At 30.1% G+C, this 22,332-nt stretch overlaps 3 protein-coding genes across 3 annotated transcripts; all 3 read left to right on the forward strand.

Moving 5' to 3' along the window:
- The first annotated feature begins 361 nt into the window (after positions 1-361).
- LOC135961354 (barrier-to-autointegration factor-like) lies at positions 362-900 on the forward strand. The gene is made up of 2 exons (XM_065512851.1): positions 362-557; positions 631-900. Exons 1-2 carry the CDS (start codon positions 432-434, stop codon positions 775-777), a joined length of 273 nt encoding a protein of 90 aa, XP_065368923.1. The 5' UTR covers positions 362-431; the 3' UTR covers positions 778-900.
- Positions 901-13,425: 12,525 nt separating this feature from the next.
- LOC135961331 (barrier-to-autointegration factor-like) lies at positions 13,426-13,964 on the forward strand. Its single transcript, XM_065512827.1, has 2 exons — positions 13,426-13,621; positions 13,695-13,964. Exons 1-2 carry the CDS (start codon positions 13,496-13,498, stop codon positions 13,839-13,841), a joined length of 273 nt encoding a protein of 90 aa, XP_065368899.1. The 5' UTR covers positions 13,426-13,495; the 3' UTR covers positions 13,842-13,964.
- A 5,905-nt stretch (positions 13,965-19,869) lies between these two features.
- Positions 19,870-20,408, forward strand: LOC135961340 (barrier-to-autointegration factor-like). The gene is made up of 2 exons (XM_065512836.1): positions 19,870-20,065; positions 20,139-20,408. Exons 1-2 carry the CDS (start codon positions 19,940-19,942, stop codon positions 20,283-20,285), a joined length of 273 nt encoding a protein of 90 aa, XP_065368908.1. The 5' UTR covers positions 19,870-19,939; the 3' UTR covers positions 20,286-20,408.
- The last annotated feature ends 1,924 nt before the right edge of the window (positions 20,409-22,332 follow it).

Raw genomic sequence — 22,332 nt, forward strand, 5'->3', positions numbered from 1 at the left:
GTCAAATAGCATATTGTTGAAATTTTACGACTTATCAGACTTATAGTTCAATGTTTTCTTTCGATTTTAAAATAATCTCTTACATAAATTAAATAAACTGAAACGAAAAAATAAAAATCCCCAAAAAGATTCTAAAAATCACCAAAACATACAATATTTCCCCAACTGTTCCCCTATATCCCCAACCCCAATTATTTATCCCCATTTACAAAATAAAATCCCCAATTTGGGGAAAAATCCCCTAATCTGTAAGCACTGCTTCGAGTGGAAATTTAACATGTGTTTTGTTATTGTAACAAAAACAAAATACATGTAAAACGTCCACTCAAAGCACTCATTCGCTATCGAAAAACAGCACATAAGCTAAAGTATAGTTGATCGTTTTATATTTAATTCATAAAAGTTTGTATCATAGAGAAAGCGAAACAATCATGGCGACCACTTCAAAAAAGCATAGAGATTTCGTATCCGATCCTATGGGTGAAAAACCTGTCACAGATCTGGCGGGAATAGGAACGATTTTGGGTGCTCGTTTAAATGAATCTGGCTTCAATAAAGTAAGTTTTATCATACATAGATGATAGTAGAATATTTAATTAACACAATGTGTAATTCGGTAAATTATTATAGGCAAATACTGTGCTCGGTCAACATTTAGTGTTACAGAGAAACGAATATCTTTTTACGGAATGGATTAAAAATACCTGTTATGCCAATTCTAAACAAGCTAAGGATTGCTTCAACTGCCTCAATGAATGGTGTGATCAGTTCTTGTAATTAACATCTGTTTAAATGTTACAATTTACAAACTAATGTGTATTGAAAATATTGTAATTTATACATAAATATGTAGGATTTTATCAATAAAGCAAACAATACACCAATTTTTTAATTACATAAGTACATAAGTATTTTATTTTATTATTTTCAAAACTAATGCAAGGGGTTTGCCATATCACAACACAGCAAATATCAGTAAACCAATTACCAAAAACGGATCTACAGGTATTTTCTATAAACTTTAATCGGCTGGGGCTAAGACTTGCCGCAAGCCCCCTGAAGTTTTGAGGTGCATTTACAAGGGGCATTAAAAAGTTACTTTTGCAATTTAACTTAAAAGAATAGAAATGTGTACAAAAATTCATTAAAAAATATTAAAGTTATTAAAAATTCAAATTCATATTTTGAGAAATATTAAAATAAAAAATCATATATCCATATTTACTTGTAAATGACTTTCTGTGTTCGTAGGATACTGTTAACCTATACGACAGTTTCAAAACTCCATTTGCAAATTTTTAAAAATTATGTTAAACAAATTTCAGAATAATTTGATCTTCACATTCAGATTTAATGAGAACTAGCTGAACAGACAGACGTTGTCCAGTCGAAGTTAAAAAAATGCTTGTGTTTGATTTGTGAATTTGTGAGAAGCGTTTTGAAAAGGGTTAAAATAGTTTAAAAAAAAATATGAGTGATGACAGATCGAGGTCCTTTTCAGGATTCAACGCTTATTGGCCAAGTTATTAGCGAATTTAGATATTGAGAGTTTTTATATAAGTAATCGAATTATGGTCTGAAATATGATTGATCACAGAATGATGTTTTGTGCAGATGTATTTAATAAGTGGGCGTATTAGTGGACGTTGACAATTTTTATTTATATAAAAACTATTGGCGTGTTCAATTTTTCTTTCAGTAAAAACTTAAATTTGATTACTATCGATGTAGCCGTTTTCTAATTTTATATAAATCGAAAAAAGTGGGCGTAAAAGTGGGCGTGGTTAATTTTTCATTCCGTAAAAACCTAAGTTGAGCTATGAACAAAATTCTCTACGTTCTCTACTGATGCAATTACCAACAAACGACATTTGATTTTTATCGTTAACATCAGTAAATTTTAACCTCTTATGGTGGCTAAAATAATCTCTTAAGAATAAAACACATCTTAAATGCTTTGGAGTATATCGTTTTATTTAAAGTTAAAGTTTTTAAAATACCAAAACTCATAAAAACACTCTTTTAGAAAAAAACCGATTATTCCAAGAAAAATTTGAGTTTTTCAAAAAAACCGAAACCGACTTAACCAAAAAAACCGGGCCGATCACCCTAGCACATATGTTATCTTTGTAATGCAGAGAGAAGTAAATGGGTTACTTTATATATCGCAGGTAATCTAGCGTGAAATCAGTTCTCACTTTAGTGTCTTTAAGTAATCTAGAGTGTAGTCACTTCCAACTTTTTTGATACTGCACTTTAGAAATTAGTTATATTACTCAAATTATAAATTAGTTTTATACCAACCAGGATCTAAAACCAAATGCTTAAAATTAGAAATATTTAAATAAACAATTAAAACTATTATTCATAGATGTTTAATATATGACATCAACATTTTCGGACATCGGATTTTTACTTTTTCAATTACATATTTTTTTAAACGAAATTTCCAAAAAAAACTATTCTTTATTCTAATAAATGCTGATTGAAAATGTATATTCTAACAATTGTACCTATTTTGGGTTAAGCTTATTATCATAAAAAAATAAATGACTCATGCTTTAGGAACTTGGGAAAAAATTTAAATAATGAAATGCATCGGCAATTTTTATATGTTGTGTGATTAATTGAATAAAAAACAAGTAAGAGTGCTATATTCGGCTGTACCGAATCTTATATACCCTTCACCAAATTATACTTCAAAATAAAAATTTTAAATATTTTTAGGTAAACAAAATTTATTTTTTTTTCCAAAGTTGTTTTTTTCATTATTTGGAAAAAGAAATTTGTAGTTGTTATTTTAATTTTTTTTGGTCTGAAAAATAAGTGATCACAGATCGAGCTCCTTTTCATGATTCAACGCTTGTTGGAAAAGTTATTAGCGAATTTAGATATTTTGAGTTTTTATATAAAAAATCGATTTTTGTTAAGAAATATGAGTGATGACAGATCGAGGTCCATTTCATGATTCAACGCTTATTGGCCAAGTTATTAGCGAATTTAGATATTTTGAGTTTTTATATAAAAAATAGATTTTTGTTAAGAAATATGAGTGATCACAGATCGAGCTCCTTTTCTTGATTCAACGCTTATTGGCCAAGTTATTAGCGAATTTAGATATTGAGAGTTTTTATATAAGTAATCGAATTATGGTCTGAAATATGATTGATCACAGAACGATGTATTTTGCAGATGTATTTAATAAGTGGGCGTATTAGTGGACGTTGACAATTTTTATTTATATAAAAACTATTGGCGTGTTCAATTTTTCTTTCAGTAAAAACTTAAATTTGATTACTATGATCATTTAAACAAAAAATTAGCCTAATCGATGTAGATAAATCGATTCCGATTTTAGATAAATCGAAAAAAGTGGGCGTAAAAGTGGGCGTGGTTAATTTTTCATTCCGTAAAAACCTAAGTTGGGCTATGAACAAAATTTTAACAAAAAAATTTGTATAAATCGGTCCGGACGTTCTCTACTGATGCAATTACCAACAAACGACATTTGATTTTTATTTATATAGATTTAGTTCAAATTTGACCCGAAGATCGTTAACATCAGTAAATTTTAACCTCTTATGGTGGCTAAAATAATCTCTTAAGAATAAAACACAGTTTAAATGCCTTGGAGTATATCGTTTTATTTAAAGTTAAAGTTTTTAAAATACCAAAACTCATAAAAACACTCTTTTAGAAAAAAACCGATTATTCGAGGAAAAATTTGAGTTTTTCAAAAAAACCGAAACCGACTTAACCAAAAAAACCGGGCCGATCACCCTAGCACATATGTTATCTTTGTAATGCAGAGAGAAGTAAATGGGTTACTTTATATATCGCAGGTATTCTAGCGTGAAATCAGTTGTCACTTTAGTGTCTTTAAGTAATCCAACTTTTTTGATACTGCACTTTAGAAATTAGTTATATTACTCAAATTATAAATTAGTTTTATACCAACCAGGATCTAAAACCAAATGCTTAAAATTAGAAATATTTAAATAAAGAATTCAAACTATTATCCATAGATGTTTAATATATGACATCAACATTTTCAATAACATTTTATTTTAAACGAAATTTCCAAAAAAAAAAGAAAAAACTATTCTTTATTCTAATAAACGCTAAATGCTGATTGAACATGTATATTCTAACAATTGTACCTATTTTGGGTTAAGCTTATTATCATAAAAAAATAAATGAATCATGCTTTAGGAACTTGGGAAAAAATTTAAATAATGAAATGCATCGGCAATTTTTATATGTTGTGTGATTAATTGAATAAAAAACAAGTAAGAGTGCTATATTCGGCTGTACCGAATCTTATATACCCTTCACCAAATTATACTTCAAAATAAAAATTTTAAATATTTTTAGGTAAACAAAATTTATTTTTTTTTCCAAAGTTGTTTTTTTCATTATTTGGAAAAAGAAATTTGTAGTTGTTATTTTAAATGTTTTTCAATTTTTTTTTTAAATTTTAAAATTATTTTTTGATTTTTTCAATTTTTTTTTTTTGGTGAAAAAAAATTATGGTTCAACATTTTTTTTTTCCGATTTTGACCCATTGTCAGTGTTGTCAATTTAGCCCCTTTTAGGTTAAATTAATTTAGCCTTTATCCATTTTTTAGCCTTTTTTATTTTCATTTAGCCATATATATTTACTCTAATGATCTGAAATTTTTGTTGTTGAAAATTAGTAAAATCATTTCAAAAAAATTGGCAGGGATATTATGACAAAAATTAACTAAAAATGTTGAACCAGTAAACAATTTAAGCACATACAAATTGTTGGACCTTCCATACATTAAAAAAAAGCCATAACTAATATAGAGAAAATGGACGTTATTCGAATAAAAATTGTTAATAAATATGTTAATGTTTTACGCGCGGGTCCGGGCGTTTATAAACTTTATCTGGGCGATGTGTTGACGTAAATATAGTACTTTAACAAATATTTTATAACACATGTCATGTAGTATACCGTTTTCAAAGATTACAATCCAACCAATTTAGAAAGAAAAATTCAGTTTATTATCTATAATAATTTAGCTATGATCATTTTTATCTGATCAAATATAGAAAATTAAGTTTTTTCCAAATTTAAATTTAATATTTATGATTACATATTTTGGCTACCTTAGTTTTGATATGTTTACTAACTAATGGTAAAAGTTATGTTTTTGCCAATGAAAATCAATTCTGTCCGCGACGTGTATAATTTTTAGAATATTTTTTTTCTGCATTACATGAAAGGCATACAAAATTTGTCTTTCATATAAAAAAAATTTGCAAAAAAGAGCATTTTGCAGGCCAGATGATAAATACGAGGCAGACCAGATGATACAAACTTCTCGAAAGCATTCTGTCAGACATGCTTTCGAGAAGTTTGCTATTTGTGGACCGATTTTGCTGATTTTAAATAGCAAAATTCTCGAAAGCATGTCTGACAGAATTATTGAAGATTTGGATCCCGAAAATATCTGTGGTCTTCAGAAAATTGATTTCAACAGACAGACAGACGGACAGACAGACAGACGTGGCTTAATCGACTCCGCTATCTAAAAGGATCCAGAATATATATACTTTATAGGGTCGGAAATGAAAAATGTAGAAATTACAAACGGAATGACAAACTTATATATACCCTTCTCACGAAGGTGAAGGGTATTATAACAAGTAAGAAAATATAATACCCTACACTAAGTAAAAGAGCAAAAACATTTTTCTTTTAAAATTTCAATAATTTATATTTTTGAGTGATTTTCGGAAGTGGGCCTTATATGGGGAAGTGGGCCAATTATGGACCGATCACCATGAAATTAGGTCGTGTAATTTATGTCTACACTCAGGTCTCGTTTTATGCGAGAATTTGTGAGAAGCGGTTTGAAAAGGGTAAAAATAGTTAAAAAAAAAAAGAACGGAATACATTTAAATCAATGTACATATTTTGAGTTTTTATATAAGTAATCGAATTTTGGTTGGAAAAACGAGTGACCACAGATCGAGCTCCGTTTCTTGATTAAACGCTTATTGGCGAAGTTATTAGAGAATTTAGATATTTTGAGTTTTTATATAAAAAATCGATTTTTGTTAAGAAATATGAGTGATCACAGATCGAGCTCCTTTTCTTAATTAATCGCTTATTGGCCAAGTTATTAGCGAATTTAGATATTATGAGTATTTATATAAAAAATCGATTTTTGGCTAGAAATATGAGTGATCACAGACCGATGTATTTTGCAGATGTATTTAATAAGTGGGCGTATTAATGGACGTGGACAATTTTTATTTATGTAAAATCTTTTGCGGACTATGTAGTGCGAACATTAAAAAAAATGTTAGATATATCGAAACAAAATTGCCGTGGTCAATTTTTCTTTCAGTAAAAACTTAAATTGGATTACTATGATCATTTAAACAAAAAATTAGCCAAATCGGTGTAGCCGTTTTCCGAAAATTTATACAAATTTTTTTATGATGAAAAGTGCAATATTTTTGAGGAACGCAGTTTCGGAAAAAAAAATGTCAAACATTTTTTATTATTTTTAAATTATTTTTTTTCGAAAGGTTGAAGAAATAGCTATCTAAACTATTTTGGACACATTTTGCTAAGAACATGGATGAGAAAAAACCACCTGGGGGGTTACTTCCTTATTCGATTCAAAAGGAAATCTATTCGAATTTCAATGCATTTAGCACACATTTTCGTTTTCGGATTGAGTTACGCAGTAACTGCCCTGTTTGACGCAGTTTATCTGAAAGCGCCACGTTTATCTGAAGAAAGTTCTTCGGAAGATATAGTGGACAGTAGGGTATTCAATCGATTAACCGTTAATCGGTTATCCGATTAATTTTGGACGGTTAACTGTTCGAATAATTCAAAATTGACGATTTTCAAATAACGAATAAACCGATTAATTTGTGTCGATTAACCGATTAACCGAAATGTATTCTTTTTTGCACTTTATATAGAAATATAATTTTAAACACACAAATTTTATTTCTTAACTCGTAAACATTCCCTTCTAGCAATAGTTTTTTTAAGTATAGTACGAAAACTGACTAAGGAATTTGGAAATGACCCTTATTTCTAGAATGTTCTATGATGATTTTTGTCCTAATGAGTCGGAGGACGATATGGTAATACACGAAACTGAAGACATTACTGAAACGAGTCTTTTATTACAACTTAAAGAAAGTATTAAAGTATTTAAAATCTAAAAAAATCCATGGTATGATGGAAGATTTTATATGATTAGAAAAAAGTAAAAAAAAAACTGAGAAATTGGATATTCTTTATCATGCCTTACTTTCGATTTCTCCAACATCTACAATCAGTCAGATCGTTTTATTAAAACTAAAAAAATCATTTAAATTACATTCTTTTTTTAAAAGATTATTTCAGAATATCTCCCTAAAATCCTAAAAAAACTCACATGTTTATTTATTGTTTTGTTGAAATGTTATGTTTTGTTCGTTTTTTATGTTTTTGTTCTTTTTATTAACAAAATGCTTATATAAATACACAAAATTCTTGTTTTTCTTTTCAATTTAAAATTAAAATGGAAATTATTCGGTTAATCGAATAATTAAAATTTAACCGATTATTAACCGATTAAATCTAAACCTCGATTAATTATTTGCTCGATTAAATCAGAAACCCGATTAATTGAATACCCTAGTGGACAGTGACAATTATGAAAGCAGTGGTCACGATTTAGAAGACATCGATGAATAACCAAGTGACATTATTGCTCAGAAGACGAAATACAGCTCCAAAAAAATTAAGAAAAGAAAAATTTGCGTGTTATGTTCCTATATCAAAAACACAGCAAGACAAAGACTGCATGCTCAAAATGCGAAAAAATATACGTGGCGAACACAAAGTTGAGCTTTGCGCCTTTTGTGCAAAACATTAAAGTACAACTTTGTTTCAGCTTTAATTACTTAAAGCATTACCTTAATTTTATAATGCCAGGAAGCATTTTAAGTTTTTAAATTTATTTCATTTATTTTTATTTTTTTTAAAAACTCCAAGTGATATTGCTAAGACTGAAGAAAGACGAAAATTTATTAAATTACAAATAAATCAAAAACCATAGCAAATATAAATGTTTTTAATTTTTATATATAAAGAGGTATAGTATTTTACGTTTTCAGTACTTTTTGAGAAGTAGGCGCATCGCCGATTCCACAGAATCGATTTTTCTAACATTGGTCATAACGCATAAAAAATATGTTTGGGCATGCAGGGTTAAAAAAAAGTATTTCGGTGGGTGCTGGCGGCTACAATTTTTTTACAAAGACATTCCCCAGAAGTTTCTTCAAATGATGTATATAGTCATTGGACGGGCTTCGATGGTCTTTTTTTTTTGGGAAGCTATATAACATTCTTAGAAAAAAAAAATATCAGTATATTTAAGAACCAAGTTTAAAGGACTATAACAGGAAAATGGAGAGGCCTATAAATATAAGATATACCTTTTCTAAAAGCCTATATCAATGTTTATCTATGTTTTGAAGTATGAATTTCTATATGGTAAAACCATTGAGATATATCTAATTTAGTAAAGCAGTAAAATATTAAAAAAAATTAACGAAAATATGATTCAAAATTTGTTGAACTTCTGGCGCTTCTGTCGAGAAAACGAAATGTCCAATTGAAAAACCCATTTGTATTGGAGGAGAGCAGATTGTCAGCTTCCGAAAAAACTTAGTTTTTCCAAATTCTGAAGATACCGATTTTCATAATTTTGTCCACCTAGATTTTGATTTGGAACCACAGTGCCCCTCTAACTCAGAGAGTTCTACACCGATCTTGTTGAAAAATTGTGTCTGAATTACTATCCCATAGAACTAACCTTGATGCATTCCATACCGATCGGAAGACATCGATTTCAAAAGTTGGTTCACTTGACATGAACCATATTCAATTTTCACTCATAGTGCAAAAAATGGCCCATACAAATGAAATTCGAGCTAACTTTTCAAAAGCCTTTGGCAGTTTTGTTAAGTTAATGGAGAATTTTCGTTTCCCATTGAAGTTTTTGTATGGGCCGTAGCGAGTTTTGTACAATATTAGTATTTTTTGCATCAACTAAGAAATTTTTGAGAATTTCAGTGATTTAACGAATGGAAAAAATATGGACCGATATTCACGAAATCCAGTAATAGGATTACTGGACAAAAATTACAGAACTGTGCATAATAAATTTCAGTGAATTTATCAATAATATTTTAATTGAGAATTTAGTACATTAAAATTAAATTTTGTATTCCCAAAAATAAATTTGAATAATAATAATATGATTTGATGTTACTCTTAGATTATGTTTTTCACAACCATGTTTTTTCGCTGCGTGTAGCACCATATTTCTGGAATAAATTTATATGGCGGCTAGGAGAAATCATGGACCGATTCTTACCATTTTCAACAGAGTTAGTCCTTTTATCATAAACATAATAACGATAAATACCACACTGCTTATGATACATTTTTTTGTTGAATTCCTGCTAAGTTTGTTTGTGTATTTTAGACGTGAGAATGTTTAACAGAGACGGACAGATAGATGGACATAACTTAGAATTTCATAATAATCAATAGTTATATATTACTTTGTTGGGTCTTAGATGATTATTTCTCAATGTTACACACAGAATGACCAAATTATATATATCGTCATTCACCACTTATTGTGATTTTTTCATTAAAACTTCTCTGTCTTTGCTATATTTCAACATAATAAGGTAAATTTTACATTCGTTACATAAAAAATTATATTTAGAATCGGGCTATTCCAAAAAAAAATCCAGCCTTTCCAACCTTTGATATTAGGACTAAAAAGTTTACGCGGGCCAAAGTTGGGCATTTTCTAATTAACTAAAAAATAAGATATTATGTTTAAAAATATTTTTTTTGCTATTTTAATACGTCGCTTTTAAACTAAAATACAACTGAAAATTAAAAACGGCTGTGCCAAATCTTATATGTATACTAGGGTGGGTCAATTTTTTTGACTACTAAGCGTATAGCAAATTCCTAATCTACGGAAAATTCTAAGAACTTTTCCAGAAGAAACCATGGTTCTAAAATCAAAATCGAGCTTCCGGTTTTTTACGAGAAGATTTGGAGCTCAAGACCTCTTTTGCTAGGAGACCTCGGGTATGTTCAATTTTAAAAATAATAATATTTCTTCGTTTGTGTTCCGATTTCAAAAAGTTACATATATATAGAATCTTCTCGTCCATATTGTGGAAATTACAAACGGAATGACAAACTTATATATACACTTCTCACGAAGGTGAAGGGTATAAAAACAAAAGAAACTTGTCGAACATATCTAAGTATAGAAATTTCGTTGCCGACCCAATGAGCGATAAACCTCTCACAGATGTGGCGAGCGCAGGAGAGACTTTGGGTGAACGTTTAAAATAAGCTGGTTTCGATAGAGTAATGTGCTGTTTTTCTATAGCGAACGAGTACTTTGAGTCAGGGTTCCCAGATTGTTTTGGAGACTTATCCCCAAATTTAAAATTTTCATCCCCGAAATTCCTCAAAAAAAAACAAACATCCCCAGTGAAAATACTAGTTTAATTTTAATTCAAACATATTTATATCGAGCCTTAACCGCGAAAATAACGTAAGCGCCAAAAATCAAATTTTATAGGATAGTTTTTTTCGTTTTTTTTTTAAGTTGTGCGAAGGATTTCTTTGAAAATTAAAATGTAGTCTATTAATGGTATCATACATGCGATAAGTGCATTTTTAAGTTAATTTTGTGAGCAACAAATTTGTTTTGGAGCTTACGTTATGTTTACCTCTATGCTTTACAAAGAAAAAATATTTTCTTAAGTTTCGAAAAAATATATTTTCTTAAAGTATGCAGTAAATTAAACATTTTGGGATGTTCCAGGCCAACTCGTTATGAAAACATTGAGGAATACTTTTTTATTGCTAAGAGCTTTCTTTCATATCATTAAATTTATGTGTTGTATACCGGAGGAGATCCACGGACCGTAGAAGTATTTAAATCAATGTTAATAGTCTTTTCCTCGCTATTGTCTAAATAGCAGTATTTAATTGTAATCACGGTTGTATCAAAAACTGCAGACCACATCGAGCTTAATTTTATTTTTTTTGGAAGAAGCAGATCAGAAAACATTTTCCAGTTTAGAAAATCGGAGTCATAACCGTAAGGGTTTGTTCTTGCACTTCGACTAACTGTAGGCCACTCACTAGGATCCCATACAGTTCGGATTCGAGTAAATGCTTATATTGTGCTGTGAATAGAATCAACAGGCATCATGGTAAGACCTGGTAGTAAGTAAGTAATTTTAATAGATTTAATGAATTTGGATGATATAATGAAATAAGCTATCATGGTTAACATGGCTTTATTATGATTTTGCCAGGCACAGCTATCGCAATACAAACCGTTCACAGTTTTCCGTTTATCTAAAATAAGAAGATATTTGTACATTGCAGAACAAATTTCATTACAACATCGTTTGCCGTCTTTTTCACCCCATAAAAAACACAATCCATAAACACTTAAATTGTAATACTAGTATTTTCTTGAACAAAACAGTGTAATATTTATACCCTACACCACCATAACGCCCAAGAATATTAGTCTAGCACCCACCTTAAAGTATACCGATCAGAATCACTTTCTGAGTCGATTAAACGATGTCCGCCCGTCCGTCTGGCTGGCTGGCTCTCCATGTAAAGCTTGTGCGCAGAGTACAGGTCGCAATTTTGTACATATAATTTTTTCGGCCCAAGGACGGAGCCTATTGAAACTGGCTGAAATCGGTCCATTATTTCACCTAGCCCCCATACAAATGTCCTACCGAAATTTGACTTTATCGGTCATAAATGTTAAATTTATATGGATATATCCACAAATTTTGCTCCAAATAAGTTTTATATATACGGAATTCATGTCACCAAATGTTATAGTGTTCGACCCATAATTAGTTATAGCTCCCATATAAGACCCGCTTCCAAAAATCACTTTAACGTGCATAAATCTCTTAAAAATGTTGCTATACACATAAAATTCAACATAAACATAAATCACACGACCTAATTTCATGGTGATCGGTCCATAATTTGTTATAGCTCCCATATAAGGCACATTTCGAAAATCGCTCAAAAATATAAATTATTGGAATTAAAAAAAAAATGATTTTGCTCTTTTTCTTAGTGTATGATATTATATGGTCGGGCTTGACCAACCAACTTTCTTACTTGTTTTACTATGAGGCATATTCAAAACTATTTGAAGGTCGAAACTAGATCCTTCAAAAAAATTCTTAAACTTAAATTCTTCTGTTTGGATGTGACGACTGCTGTCTAAATTTTTTCCTTGATCACATTTAGTACATCTATCTTTTTGTATTTCAATTTCTTTTGATTTTCTCTCTAGTTCTTCGGCTACACTTACTTTCATTTACTGCCCCTTTTTGCTTTTATGTCGCTTACGTTATTTTTGTGGTAAAGCAAAGAGGTGAGTGTCGCTTACGATATAATTGAAATTGCGATATCTCTGTATATATAAACACTTAATTTTCATTATTTCGGGTGTTGCTGCGCACGAAAGTTTTCTATCGATTTTCATTAAAAAGTCAATTTTGAAAAAAATTTCGCTTACGTTATTTTGCTCGGTTAGGGCTCGATATGTACTTTATTTGTTCTACAATTCTTTTTATTTTATTTATATAGCATGCATAATAATTTAAAAAATAAAATTTATAATCACCCTTAAAAAAATTAAAATTGCACAAAACGTTGTATTTTTAACAAACCATAACCAACTGTAAGATAACTTAGATTGTAATTTTCCATTTAATTTTGAAATGAATACCCTTCTTTATATACAGTTAAATTTCAGATTTTATTCCATAAGAAATACCTTGAGAAAAATATTCAATTTCCCAGGTGGAATTATGCTTTTTTGCAGTTTTATTTTCTTTGCAATTTTTACAAATTCTTTTTCTAAAACAAACATTCACGTCTATTGATAACACAAAAATAATAACAAGGATTGCCAGTATAAAATGTCAAATAGCATATTGTTGAAATTTTACGACTTATCAGACTTATAGTTCAATGTTTTCTTTCGATTTTAAAATAATCTCTTACATAAATTAAATAAACTGAAACGAAAAAATAAAAATCCCCAAAAAGATTCGAAAAATCACCAAAACATACAATATTTCTCCTACTGTTCCCCCATATCCCCAACCCCAATTATTTATCCCCATTTACAAAATAAAATCCCCAATTTGGGGAAAAATCCCCTAATCTGACAACACTTCTTTGAGTGGAAATTTAACATGTGTTTTGTTATTGTAACAAAAACAAAATACATGTAAAACGTCCACTCAAAGCACTCATTCGCTATCGAAAAACAGCACATAAGCTAAAGTATAGTTGATCGTTTTATATTTAATTCATAAAAGTTTGTATCATAGAGAAAGCGAAACAATCATGGCGACCACTTCAAAAAAGCATAGAGATTTCGTATCCGATCCTATGGGTGAAAAACCTGTCACAGATCTGGCGGGAATAGGAACGATTTTGGGTGCTCGTTTAAATGAATCTGGCTTCAATAAAGTAAGTTTTATCATACATAGATGATAGTAGAATATTTAATTAACACAATGTGTAATTCGGTAAATTATTATAGGCAAATACTGTGCTCGGTCAACATTTAGTGTTACAGAGAAACGAATATCTTTTTACGGAATGGATTAAAAATACCTGTTATGCCAATTCTAAACAAGCTAAGGATTGCTTCAACTGCCTCAATGAATGGTGTGATCAGTTCTTGTAATTAACATCTGTTTAAATGTTACAATTTACAAACTAATGTGTATTGAAAATATTGTAATTTATACATAAATATGTAGGATTTTATCAATAAAGCAAACAATACACCAATTTTTTAATTACATAAGTACATAAGTATTTTATTTTATTATTTTCAAAACTAATGCAAGGGGTTTGCCATATCACAACACAGCAAATATCAGTAAACCAATTACCAAAAACGGATCTACAGGTATTTTCTATAAACTTTAATCGGCTGGGGCTAAGACTTGCCGCAAGCCCCCTGAAGTTTTGAGGTGCATTTACAAGGGGCATTAAAAAGTTACTTTTGCAATTTAACTTAAAAGAATAGAAATGTGTACAAAAATTCATTAAAAAATATTAAAGTTATTAAAAATTCAAATTCATATTTTGAGAAATATTAAAATAAAAAATCATATATCCATATTTACTTGTAAATGACTTTCTGTGTTCGTAGGATACTGTTAACCTATACGACAGTTTCAAAACAGTTTCAAAAATTTTTAAAAATTATGTTAAACAAATTTCAGAATATTTTGATCTTCACAGTCAGATTTAATGAGAACTACCTGACCAGACAGACGTTGTCCTGTCCAAGTTAAAAAATGCTTGTGTTTGATTTGTGAATTTGTGAGAAGCGGTTTGAAAAGGGTTAAAATAGTTTAAAAAAAACGTATTATTGAATGAAAATTTTTATTCATATAGGATCTAGAATAAAATATATATGTATAGAAGCGCTACTGAGCGATAAAGAACCAAAGTTTGTTGCCAAAAACCTAAGTCTTGCAACAACAGAATAAATGTAAATCAATGTACATATTTTGAGTTTTTATATAAGTAATCGAATTTTGGTCTGAAAAATAAGTGATCACAGATCGAGCTCCTTTTCATGATTCAACGCTTGTTGGAAAAGTTATTAGCAATTTTAGATATTTTGAGTTTTTATATAAAAAATCGATTTTTGTTAAGAAATATGAGTGATGACAGATCGAGGTCCATTTCATGATTCAACGCTTATTGGCCAAGTTATTAGCGAATTTAGATATTTTGAGTTTTTATATAAAAAATAGATTTTTGTTAAGAAATATGAGTGATCACAGATCGAGCTCCTTTTCTTGATTCAACGCTTATTGGCCAAGTTATTAGCGAATTTAGATATTGAGAGTTTTTATATAAGTAATCGAATTATGGTCTGAAATATGATTGATCACAGAATGATGTTTTGTGCAGATGTATTTAATAAGTGGGCGTATTAGTGGACGTTGACAATTTTTATTTATATAAAAACTATTGGCGTGTTCAATTTTTCTTACAGTAAAAACTTAAATTTGATTACTATCGATGTAGCCGTTTTCTAATTTTAGATAAATCGAAAAAAGTGGGCGTAAAAGTGGGCGTGGTTAATTTTTCATTCCGTAAAAACCTAAGTTGAGCTATGAACAAAATTTTAACAAAAAAAATTGTCTAAATCGGTCCGGACGTTCTCTACTGATGCAATTACCAACAAACGACATTTGATTTTTATCGTTAACATCAGTAAATTTTAACCTCTTATGGTGGCTAAAATAATCTCTTAAGAATAAAACACATCTTAAATGCTTTGGAGTATATCGTTTTATTTAAAGTTAAAGTTTTTAAAATACCAAAACTCATAAAAACACTCTTTTAGAAAAAAACCGATTATTCGAGGAAAAATTTGAGTTTTTCAAAAAAACCGAAACCGATTTAACCAAAAAAACCTAGTACATATGTTATCTTTGTAATGCAAAGAGAAGTAAATGGGTTACTTTATATATCGTAGGTAATCTAGCGTGAAATCAGTTGTCACTTTAGTGTCTTTAAGTAATCCAACTTTTTTGATACTGCACTTTAGAAATTAGTTATATTACTCAAATTATAAATTAGTTTTATACCAACCAGGATCTAAAACCAAATGCTTAAAATTAGAAATATTTAAATAAACAATTAAAACTATTATCCATAGATGTTTAATATATGACATCAACATTTTCAATTACATTTTATTTTAAACGAAATTTCCAAAAAAAAAAGAAAAAACTATTCTTTATTCTAATAAACGCTAAATGCTGATTGAAAATGTATATTCTAACAATTGTACCTATTTTGGGTTAAGCTTATTATCATAAAAAAATAAATGACTCATGCTTTAGGAACTTGGGAAAAAATTTAAATAATGAAATTCATCGTCAATGATTAATTGTGATTAATTGAATAAAAAACAAGTAAGGAAATATATAATACCCTACACTAAGTAAAAGAGCTATTTTGTGAGTATACCAACATTTTTAAGCGATTTATGCACGTTAAAGTGATTTTCGGAAGCGGGTCTATATGGGAGCTATGACAAATTATAGACCGATCGTAACAAAATTTTGTGACATGAATTTTGTATATATAAAACTTATTTGGAGTGCAATTTGTGTAGATACATATATAAATTAAACATTTATGACCGATAAAGTCCAATTTCGGAAGGACATTTGTATGGGGGATAGGTGAAATAATGGACCGATTTCCGCCAGTTTCAATACGCTTGGCCCTTGGGTCGAAAAAATAATATGTACCAAGTCTGATCGAAATATTTTCAAAATTGCGACCTGTACTCTGCGACCTGTACCATTTTTTGACTCAACATTGACGACTATGTCGACGACGCCAAATAGAATAATAGGACAGTCTAAATTAAATTTTTTTCGTCAGAGAAAATTACTTTTTTCCACTCATCTGTCCATTTCATATATTTTCTTGCGAAATTTAGACGATTTTCTTTATGGACGCCAAATAGAATAAGGGTGAATACATATATAAATGTTACTTATTTCGAAAAAAAAAAATTAAAATTGCACAAAACGTTGTATTTTTAACAAACCATAACCAACTGTAAGATAACTTAGGTTGTAATTTTCCATTTAATTTTGAAATGAATACCCTTCTTTATATACAGTTAAATTTCAGATTTTATTCCATAAGAAATACCTTTTTTTTTTTTTTTTTTTTTTTTTTTTTTCATCATTTATTTATTGTATCTTCATTATTTAATGAACTAACAATAAGTGGTTCAAATCTTATATCTAATATTATTATTTAATTAGTCCAGCCAGTGCCGGACGAAAAAATTTTGTGTTCATGGTTGTTTTGGTTAAATTGGCATTCTTCCTTCTAGATTAGGTCTGCTGTGTCCCTCCTTCTTAATCGAGTGTGGCCACGGTTATCTAATATGTTGCGGGCCAGCGGGTTTGGGTGAACTTCAAGTTTTTTTAAATATTTTTGTACGTTTTTCGAGATTTCAGTTTTTACAATGGGCACGTTTAGATCTTTGTGTATATTCGCGTTTTTGATATACCAGGGGGCAACTGTGATCATTCTTAGAAACTTGTTTTGGCGTCTTTGGATCTTTTCTACATTTGACGCTGAGGCCGTGCCCCATAACTGTATGCCATAACACCATATCGGTTTTATAATCATGTTATAAAGTAGAAGTTTACAATCTAAACTAAGCGTGGAGTTTCTGCCAATAAGCCAATTAATTTGAATTGATTTCAATTTCATTTGAGTCAACTTTGCATCTATATGACTTTTCCATGTAAGGCGACGATCGAGATGTATTCCGAGGTATTTCACTTCCGATTGTTGAATTATTGTTTGGTTATTGATATGAATAGGGGGGCATGATTCTCTACGCAATGTAAATGTAATGTGTGTACATTTTTGCTCGTTGACTTTAATTTTCCATTGTTTTAACCATTTTTCTAATTCAAATATGTGGTTTTGTAAGTGACGAGACGCTTCTTGAGGGTTTTCATGAATGCTTAGAATAGCAGTATCATCAGCAAATGTTGATGTATGAGTGCGATTGTTAGTTGGCATATCAGACGAATACATCAAATATAAAAAAGGTCCCAGGATACTGCCTTGGGGGACTCCAGCTTCAATGGGTTGTGCAGTACTTAAAAAGTTTCCCTCTTTAACCTTAAATGTTCGACCAGTTAAATAGCTTTCCAACAGCTTATGTGTGTTTGCCGGTAAATTTTGACTCAATTTGTATATTAATCCAGCATGCCATACCTTATCAAACGCTTGAGAGATGTCGATGAAGAGTGCAGAACAGTATTTCTTTTCCTCAAACGCTTTTCTCACCATATTTACAAGTCTATGGGTTTGTTCGATAGTACTGTGTTTTCTTCTAAATCCAAATTGATGATTCGGAATACAATTGTTTTCAGTTAACATCGGGTACAACTTGTTCATAAGTATCTTCTCAAATAGCTTTGATATATTAGACAATAGGCTGATGGGTCTGTATGATTCTACTTTTGTGTGATCTTTTCCCGGCTTGGGTATCATGGTAACCAGTGAAACCTTCCATTCTGGAGGATAATATTCAAGTCGTAATATAGCATTAAAAATAAAAAGAATTATTTTTATTGCTATCCGGGGTAGCTCCATAAGCATCTTGTTGCTGATCTTATCCATACCAGGCGCTTTCTTGGGATTTAAATCAGCAATAGCATTTTCGATCTCTCGAATCTCAAAACGTAGGGGTACGGCTGCTGCAAAATAGGGTGCAACAGGTGGCAACTCAATTGCTTCGTTTGATGTGTTCGGTGTAAATACTTTTTTTAAATGATTAACAAACAGATTCCCTTTTTCAGTATCATTTCTTGCCCAACCACCACTTGAATTTCGCAAGGGGGACTTACATATAACGGGTCTTTTAAGATTTTTTGTTGCTCGCCATAATGAGTAATCCGATTGTGGGGTTGCGTCCAGGCTTTCTAAATATTTATTCAATGATTCCATTTTTCGAAATTCCAAGAGCTTTTTAAGTCTTTTTATACAATCTTTAAGCTTCGATTTTAGTTGGGGGGATCTGTGCAATTGCCACTCTCTTCGAAATCTTCTTTTTTCATTTAAGAGCCGTTCGACATCTGCAGAATTAATTCTATTATATCTGAATTTTCGGGGTGTTTGGGTAGCATGTTGAGCAGCCATTCTGAGATTTTTATCGAAATTGATAAGAGAGTGATCGATATTTTCTGGTGTTCTTAGCGGTATGTTTTCCGAGCAATGTGTACTGAGGTATTTTTTATATTTGAGCCAATTTATTCTTGTGCCTGCCATCGCTAAATTACCAGTCGGGGATACAATTTCTAGGGGGCTCAATAAAGTAATAATAGTGGGTGAGTGATCTGAAGATAGTTCCAGCGAGGATTCAATTTGAATCATTTCTCTAGGGATATTTTTCATCACGCTAAAATCAATAACATCCGGTATTTTTCGTGGGTCAGTAGGCCAGTAAGTAGGTTGGCCGCTCGAAAGCACATGCAAACCCATTTTAGAGATTGAGTCGAACAAAACACGACCTATAGGGGTAATCAGTCGTGATCCCCAGAATGTGTGCTTAGCATTATAATCGCCAGCAGCCAGGAAACGGGGGCCTAGTGATTTAAAAAATCTATTATATTGACTTTCTGTAATTGAGAATCTTGGGGGTGAGTATATCGAAATACCTTGAGAAAAATATTCAATTTCCCAGGTGGAATTATGCTTTTTTTCCATTTTTACAAATTCTTTTTCTAAAACAAACATTCACGTCTATTGATAACACAACAATAATAACAAGAATTGACAGTATAAAATGTTTGTTGAAATTTTACGACTTATCAGACTTATAGTTCAATGTTTTGTTTCGATTTTAAAATAATCTCTTACATAAATTAAATAAACTGAAACGAAAAAATAAAAATCCCCAAAAAGATTCTAAAAATCACCAAAACATACAATATTTCCCCAACTGTTCCCCTATATCCCCAAACCCAATTATTTATCCCCATTTACAAAATAAAATCCCCAATTTGGGGAAAAATCCCCTAATCTGTAAGCACTGCTTCGAGTGGAAATTTAACATGTGTTTTGTTATTGTAACAAAAACAAAATACATGTAAAACGTCCACTCAAAGCACTCATTCGCTATCGAAAAACAGCACATAAGCTAAAGTATAGTTGATCGTTTTATATTTAATTCATAAAAGTTTGTATCATAGAGAAAGCGAAACAATCATGGCGACCACTTCAAAAAAGCATAGAGATTTCGTATCCGATCCTATGGGTGAAAAACCTGTCACAGATCTGGCGGGAATAGGAACGATTTTGGGTGCTCGTTTAAATGAATCTGGCTTCAATAAAGTAAGTTTTATCATACATAGATGATAGTAGAATATTTAATTAACACAATGTGTAATTCGGTAAATTATTATAGGCAAATACTGTGCTCGGTCAACATTTAGTGTTACAGAGAAACGAATATCTTTTTACGGAATGGATTAAAAATACCTGTTATGCCAATTCTAAACAAGCTAAGGATTGCTTCAACTGCCTCAATGAATGGTGTGATCAGTTCTTGTAATTAACATCTGTTTAAATGTTACAATTTACAAACTAATGTGTATTGAAAATATTGTAATTTATACATAAATATGTAGGATTTTATCAATAAAGCAAACAATACACCAATTTTTTAATTACATAAGTACATAAGTATTTTATTTTATTATTTTCAAAACTAATGCAAGGGGTTTGCCATATCACAACACAGCAAATATCAGTAAACCAATTACCAAAAACGGATCTACAGGTATTTTCTATAAACTTTAATCGGCTGGGGCTAAGACTTGCCGCAAGCCCCCTGAAGTTTTGAGGTGCATTTACAAGGGGCATTAAAAAGTTACTTTTGCAATTTAACTTAAAAGAATAGAAATGTGTACAAAAATTCATTAAAAAATATTAAAGTTATTAAAAATTCAAATTCATATTTTGAGAAATATTAAAATAAAAAATCATATATCCATATTTACTTGTAAATGACTTTCTGTGTTCGTAGGATACTGTTAACCTATACGACAGTTTCAAAACTCCATTTGCAAATTTTTAAAAATTATGTTAAACAAATTTCAGAATAATTTGATCTTCACATTCAGATTTAATGAGAACTAGCTGAACAGACAGACGTTGTCCAGTCGAAGTTAAAAAAATGCTTGTGTTTGATTTGTGAATTTGTGAGAAGCGTTTTGAAAAGGGTTAAAATAGTTTAAAAAAAAAATATGAGTGATGACAGATCGAGGTCCTTTTCAGGATTCAACGCTTATTGGCCAAGTTATTAGCGAATTTAGATATTGAGAGTTTTTATATAAGTAATCGAATTATGGTCTGAAATATGATTGATCACAGAATGATGTTTTGTGCAGATGTATTTAATAAGTGGGCGTATTAGTGGACGTTGACAATTTTTATTTATATAAAAACTATTGGCGTGTTCAATTTTTCTTTCAGTAAAAACTTAAATTTGATTACTATCGATGTAGCCGTTTTCTAATTTTAGATAAATCGAAAAAAGTGGGCGTAAAAGTGGGCGTGGTTAATTTTTCATTCCGTAAAAACCTAAGTTGAGCTATGAACAAAATTTTAACAAAAAAAATTGTCTAAATCGGTCCGGACGTTCTCTACTGATGCAATTACCAACAAACGACATTTGATTTTTATCGTTAACATCAGTAAATTTTAACCTCTTATGGTGGCTAAAATAATCTCTTAAGAATAAAACACATCTTAAATGCTTTGGAGTATATCGTTTTATTTAAAGTTAAAGTTTTTAAAATACCAAAACTCATAAAAACACTCTTTTAGAAAAAAACCGATTATTCGAGGAAAAATTTGAGTTTTTCAAAAAAACCGAAACCGACTTAACCAAAAAAACCGGGCCGATCACCCTAGCACATATGTTATCTTTGTAATGCAGAGAGAAGTAAATGGGTTACTTTATATATCGCAGGTAATCTAGCGTGAAATCAGTTCTCACTTTAGTGTCTTTAAGTAATCTAGAGTGTAGTCACTTCCAACTTTTTTGATACTGCACTTTAGAAATTAGTTATATTACTCAAATTATAAATTAGTTTTATACCAACCAGGATCTAAAACCAAATGCTTAAAATTAGAAATATTTAAATAAAGAATTCAAACTATTATCCATAGATGTTTAATATATGACATCAACATTTTCGGACATCGGATTTTTACTTTTTCAATTACATATTTTTTTAAACGAAATTTCCAAAAAAAACTATTCTTTATTCTAATAAATGCTGATTGAAAATGTATATTCTAACAATTGTACCTATTTTGGGTTAAGCTTATTATCATAAAAAAATAAATGACTCATGCTTTAGGAACTTGGGAAAAAATTTAAATAATGAAATGCATCGGCAATTTTTATATGTTGTGTGATTAATTGAATAAAAAACAAGTAAGAGTGCTATATTCGGCTGTACCGAATCTTATATACCCTTCACCAAATTATACTTCAAAATAAAAATTTTAAATATTTTTAGGTAAACAAAATTTATTTTTTTTTCCAAAGTTGTTTTTTTCATTATTTGGAAAAAGAAATTTGTAGTTGT

Source organism: Calliphora vicina, chromosome 5 (assembly GCF_958450345.1).
Source record: "Calliphora vicina chromosome 5, idCalVici1.1, whole genome shotgun sequence".
NCBI lineage: Eukaryota > Metazoa > Arthropoda > Insecta > Diptera > Calliphoridae > Calliphora > Calliphora vicina.

Excerpts from the sequence above, each read along its gene's own strand:
- LOC135961354 (XM_065512851.1), top strand. The coding sequence starts at position 432 with ATGGCGACCACTTCAAAAAAGCATAGAGATTTCGTATCCGATCCTATG. Across the intron at positions 558-630 it reads ATGAATCTGGCTTCAATAAA|GCAAATACTGTGCTCGGTCA; the intron begins GTAAGTTTTATC and ends AAATTATTATAG.
- LOC135961331 (XM_065512827.1), top strand. The coding sequence starts at position 13,496 with ATGGCGACCACTTCAAAAAAGCATAGAGATTTCGTATCCGATCCTATG. Across the intron at positions 13,622-13,694 it reads ATGAATCTGGCTTCAATAAA|GCAAATACTGTGCTCGGTCA; the intron begins GTAAGTTTTATC and ends AAATTATTATAG.
- LOC135961340 (XM_065512836.1), top strand. The coding sequence starts at position 19,940 with ATGGCGACCACTTCAAAAAAGCATAGAGATTTCGTATCCGATCCTATG. Across the intron at positions 20,066-20,138 it reads ATGAATCTGGCTTCAATAAA|GCAAATACTGTGCTCGGTCA; the intron begins GTAAGTTTTATC and ends AAATTATTATAG.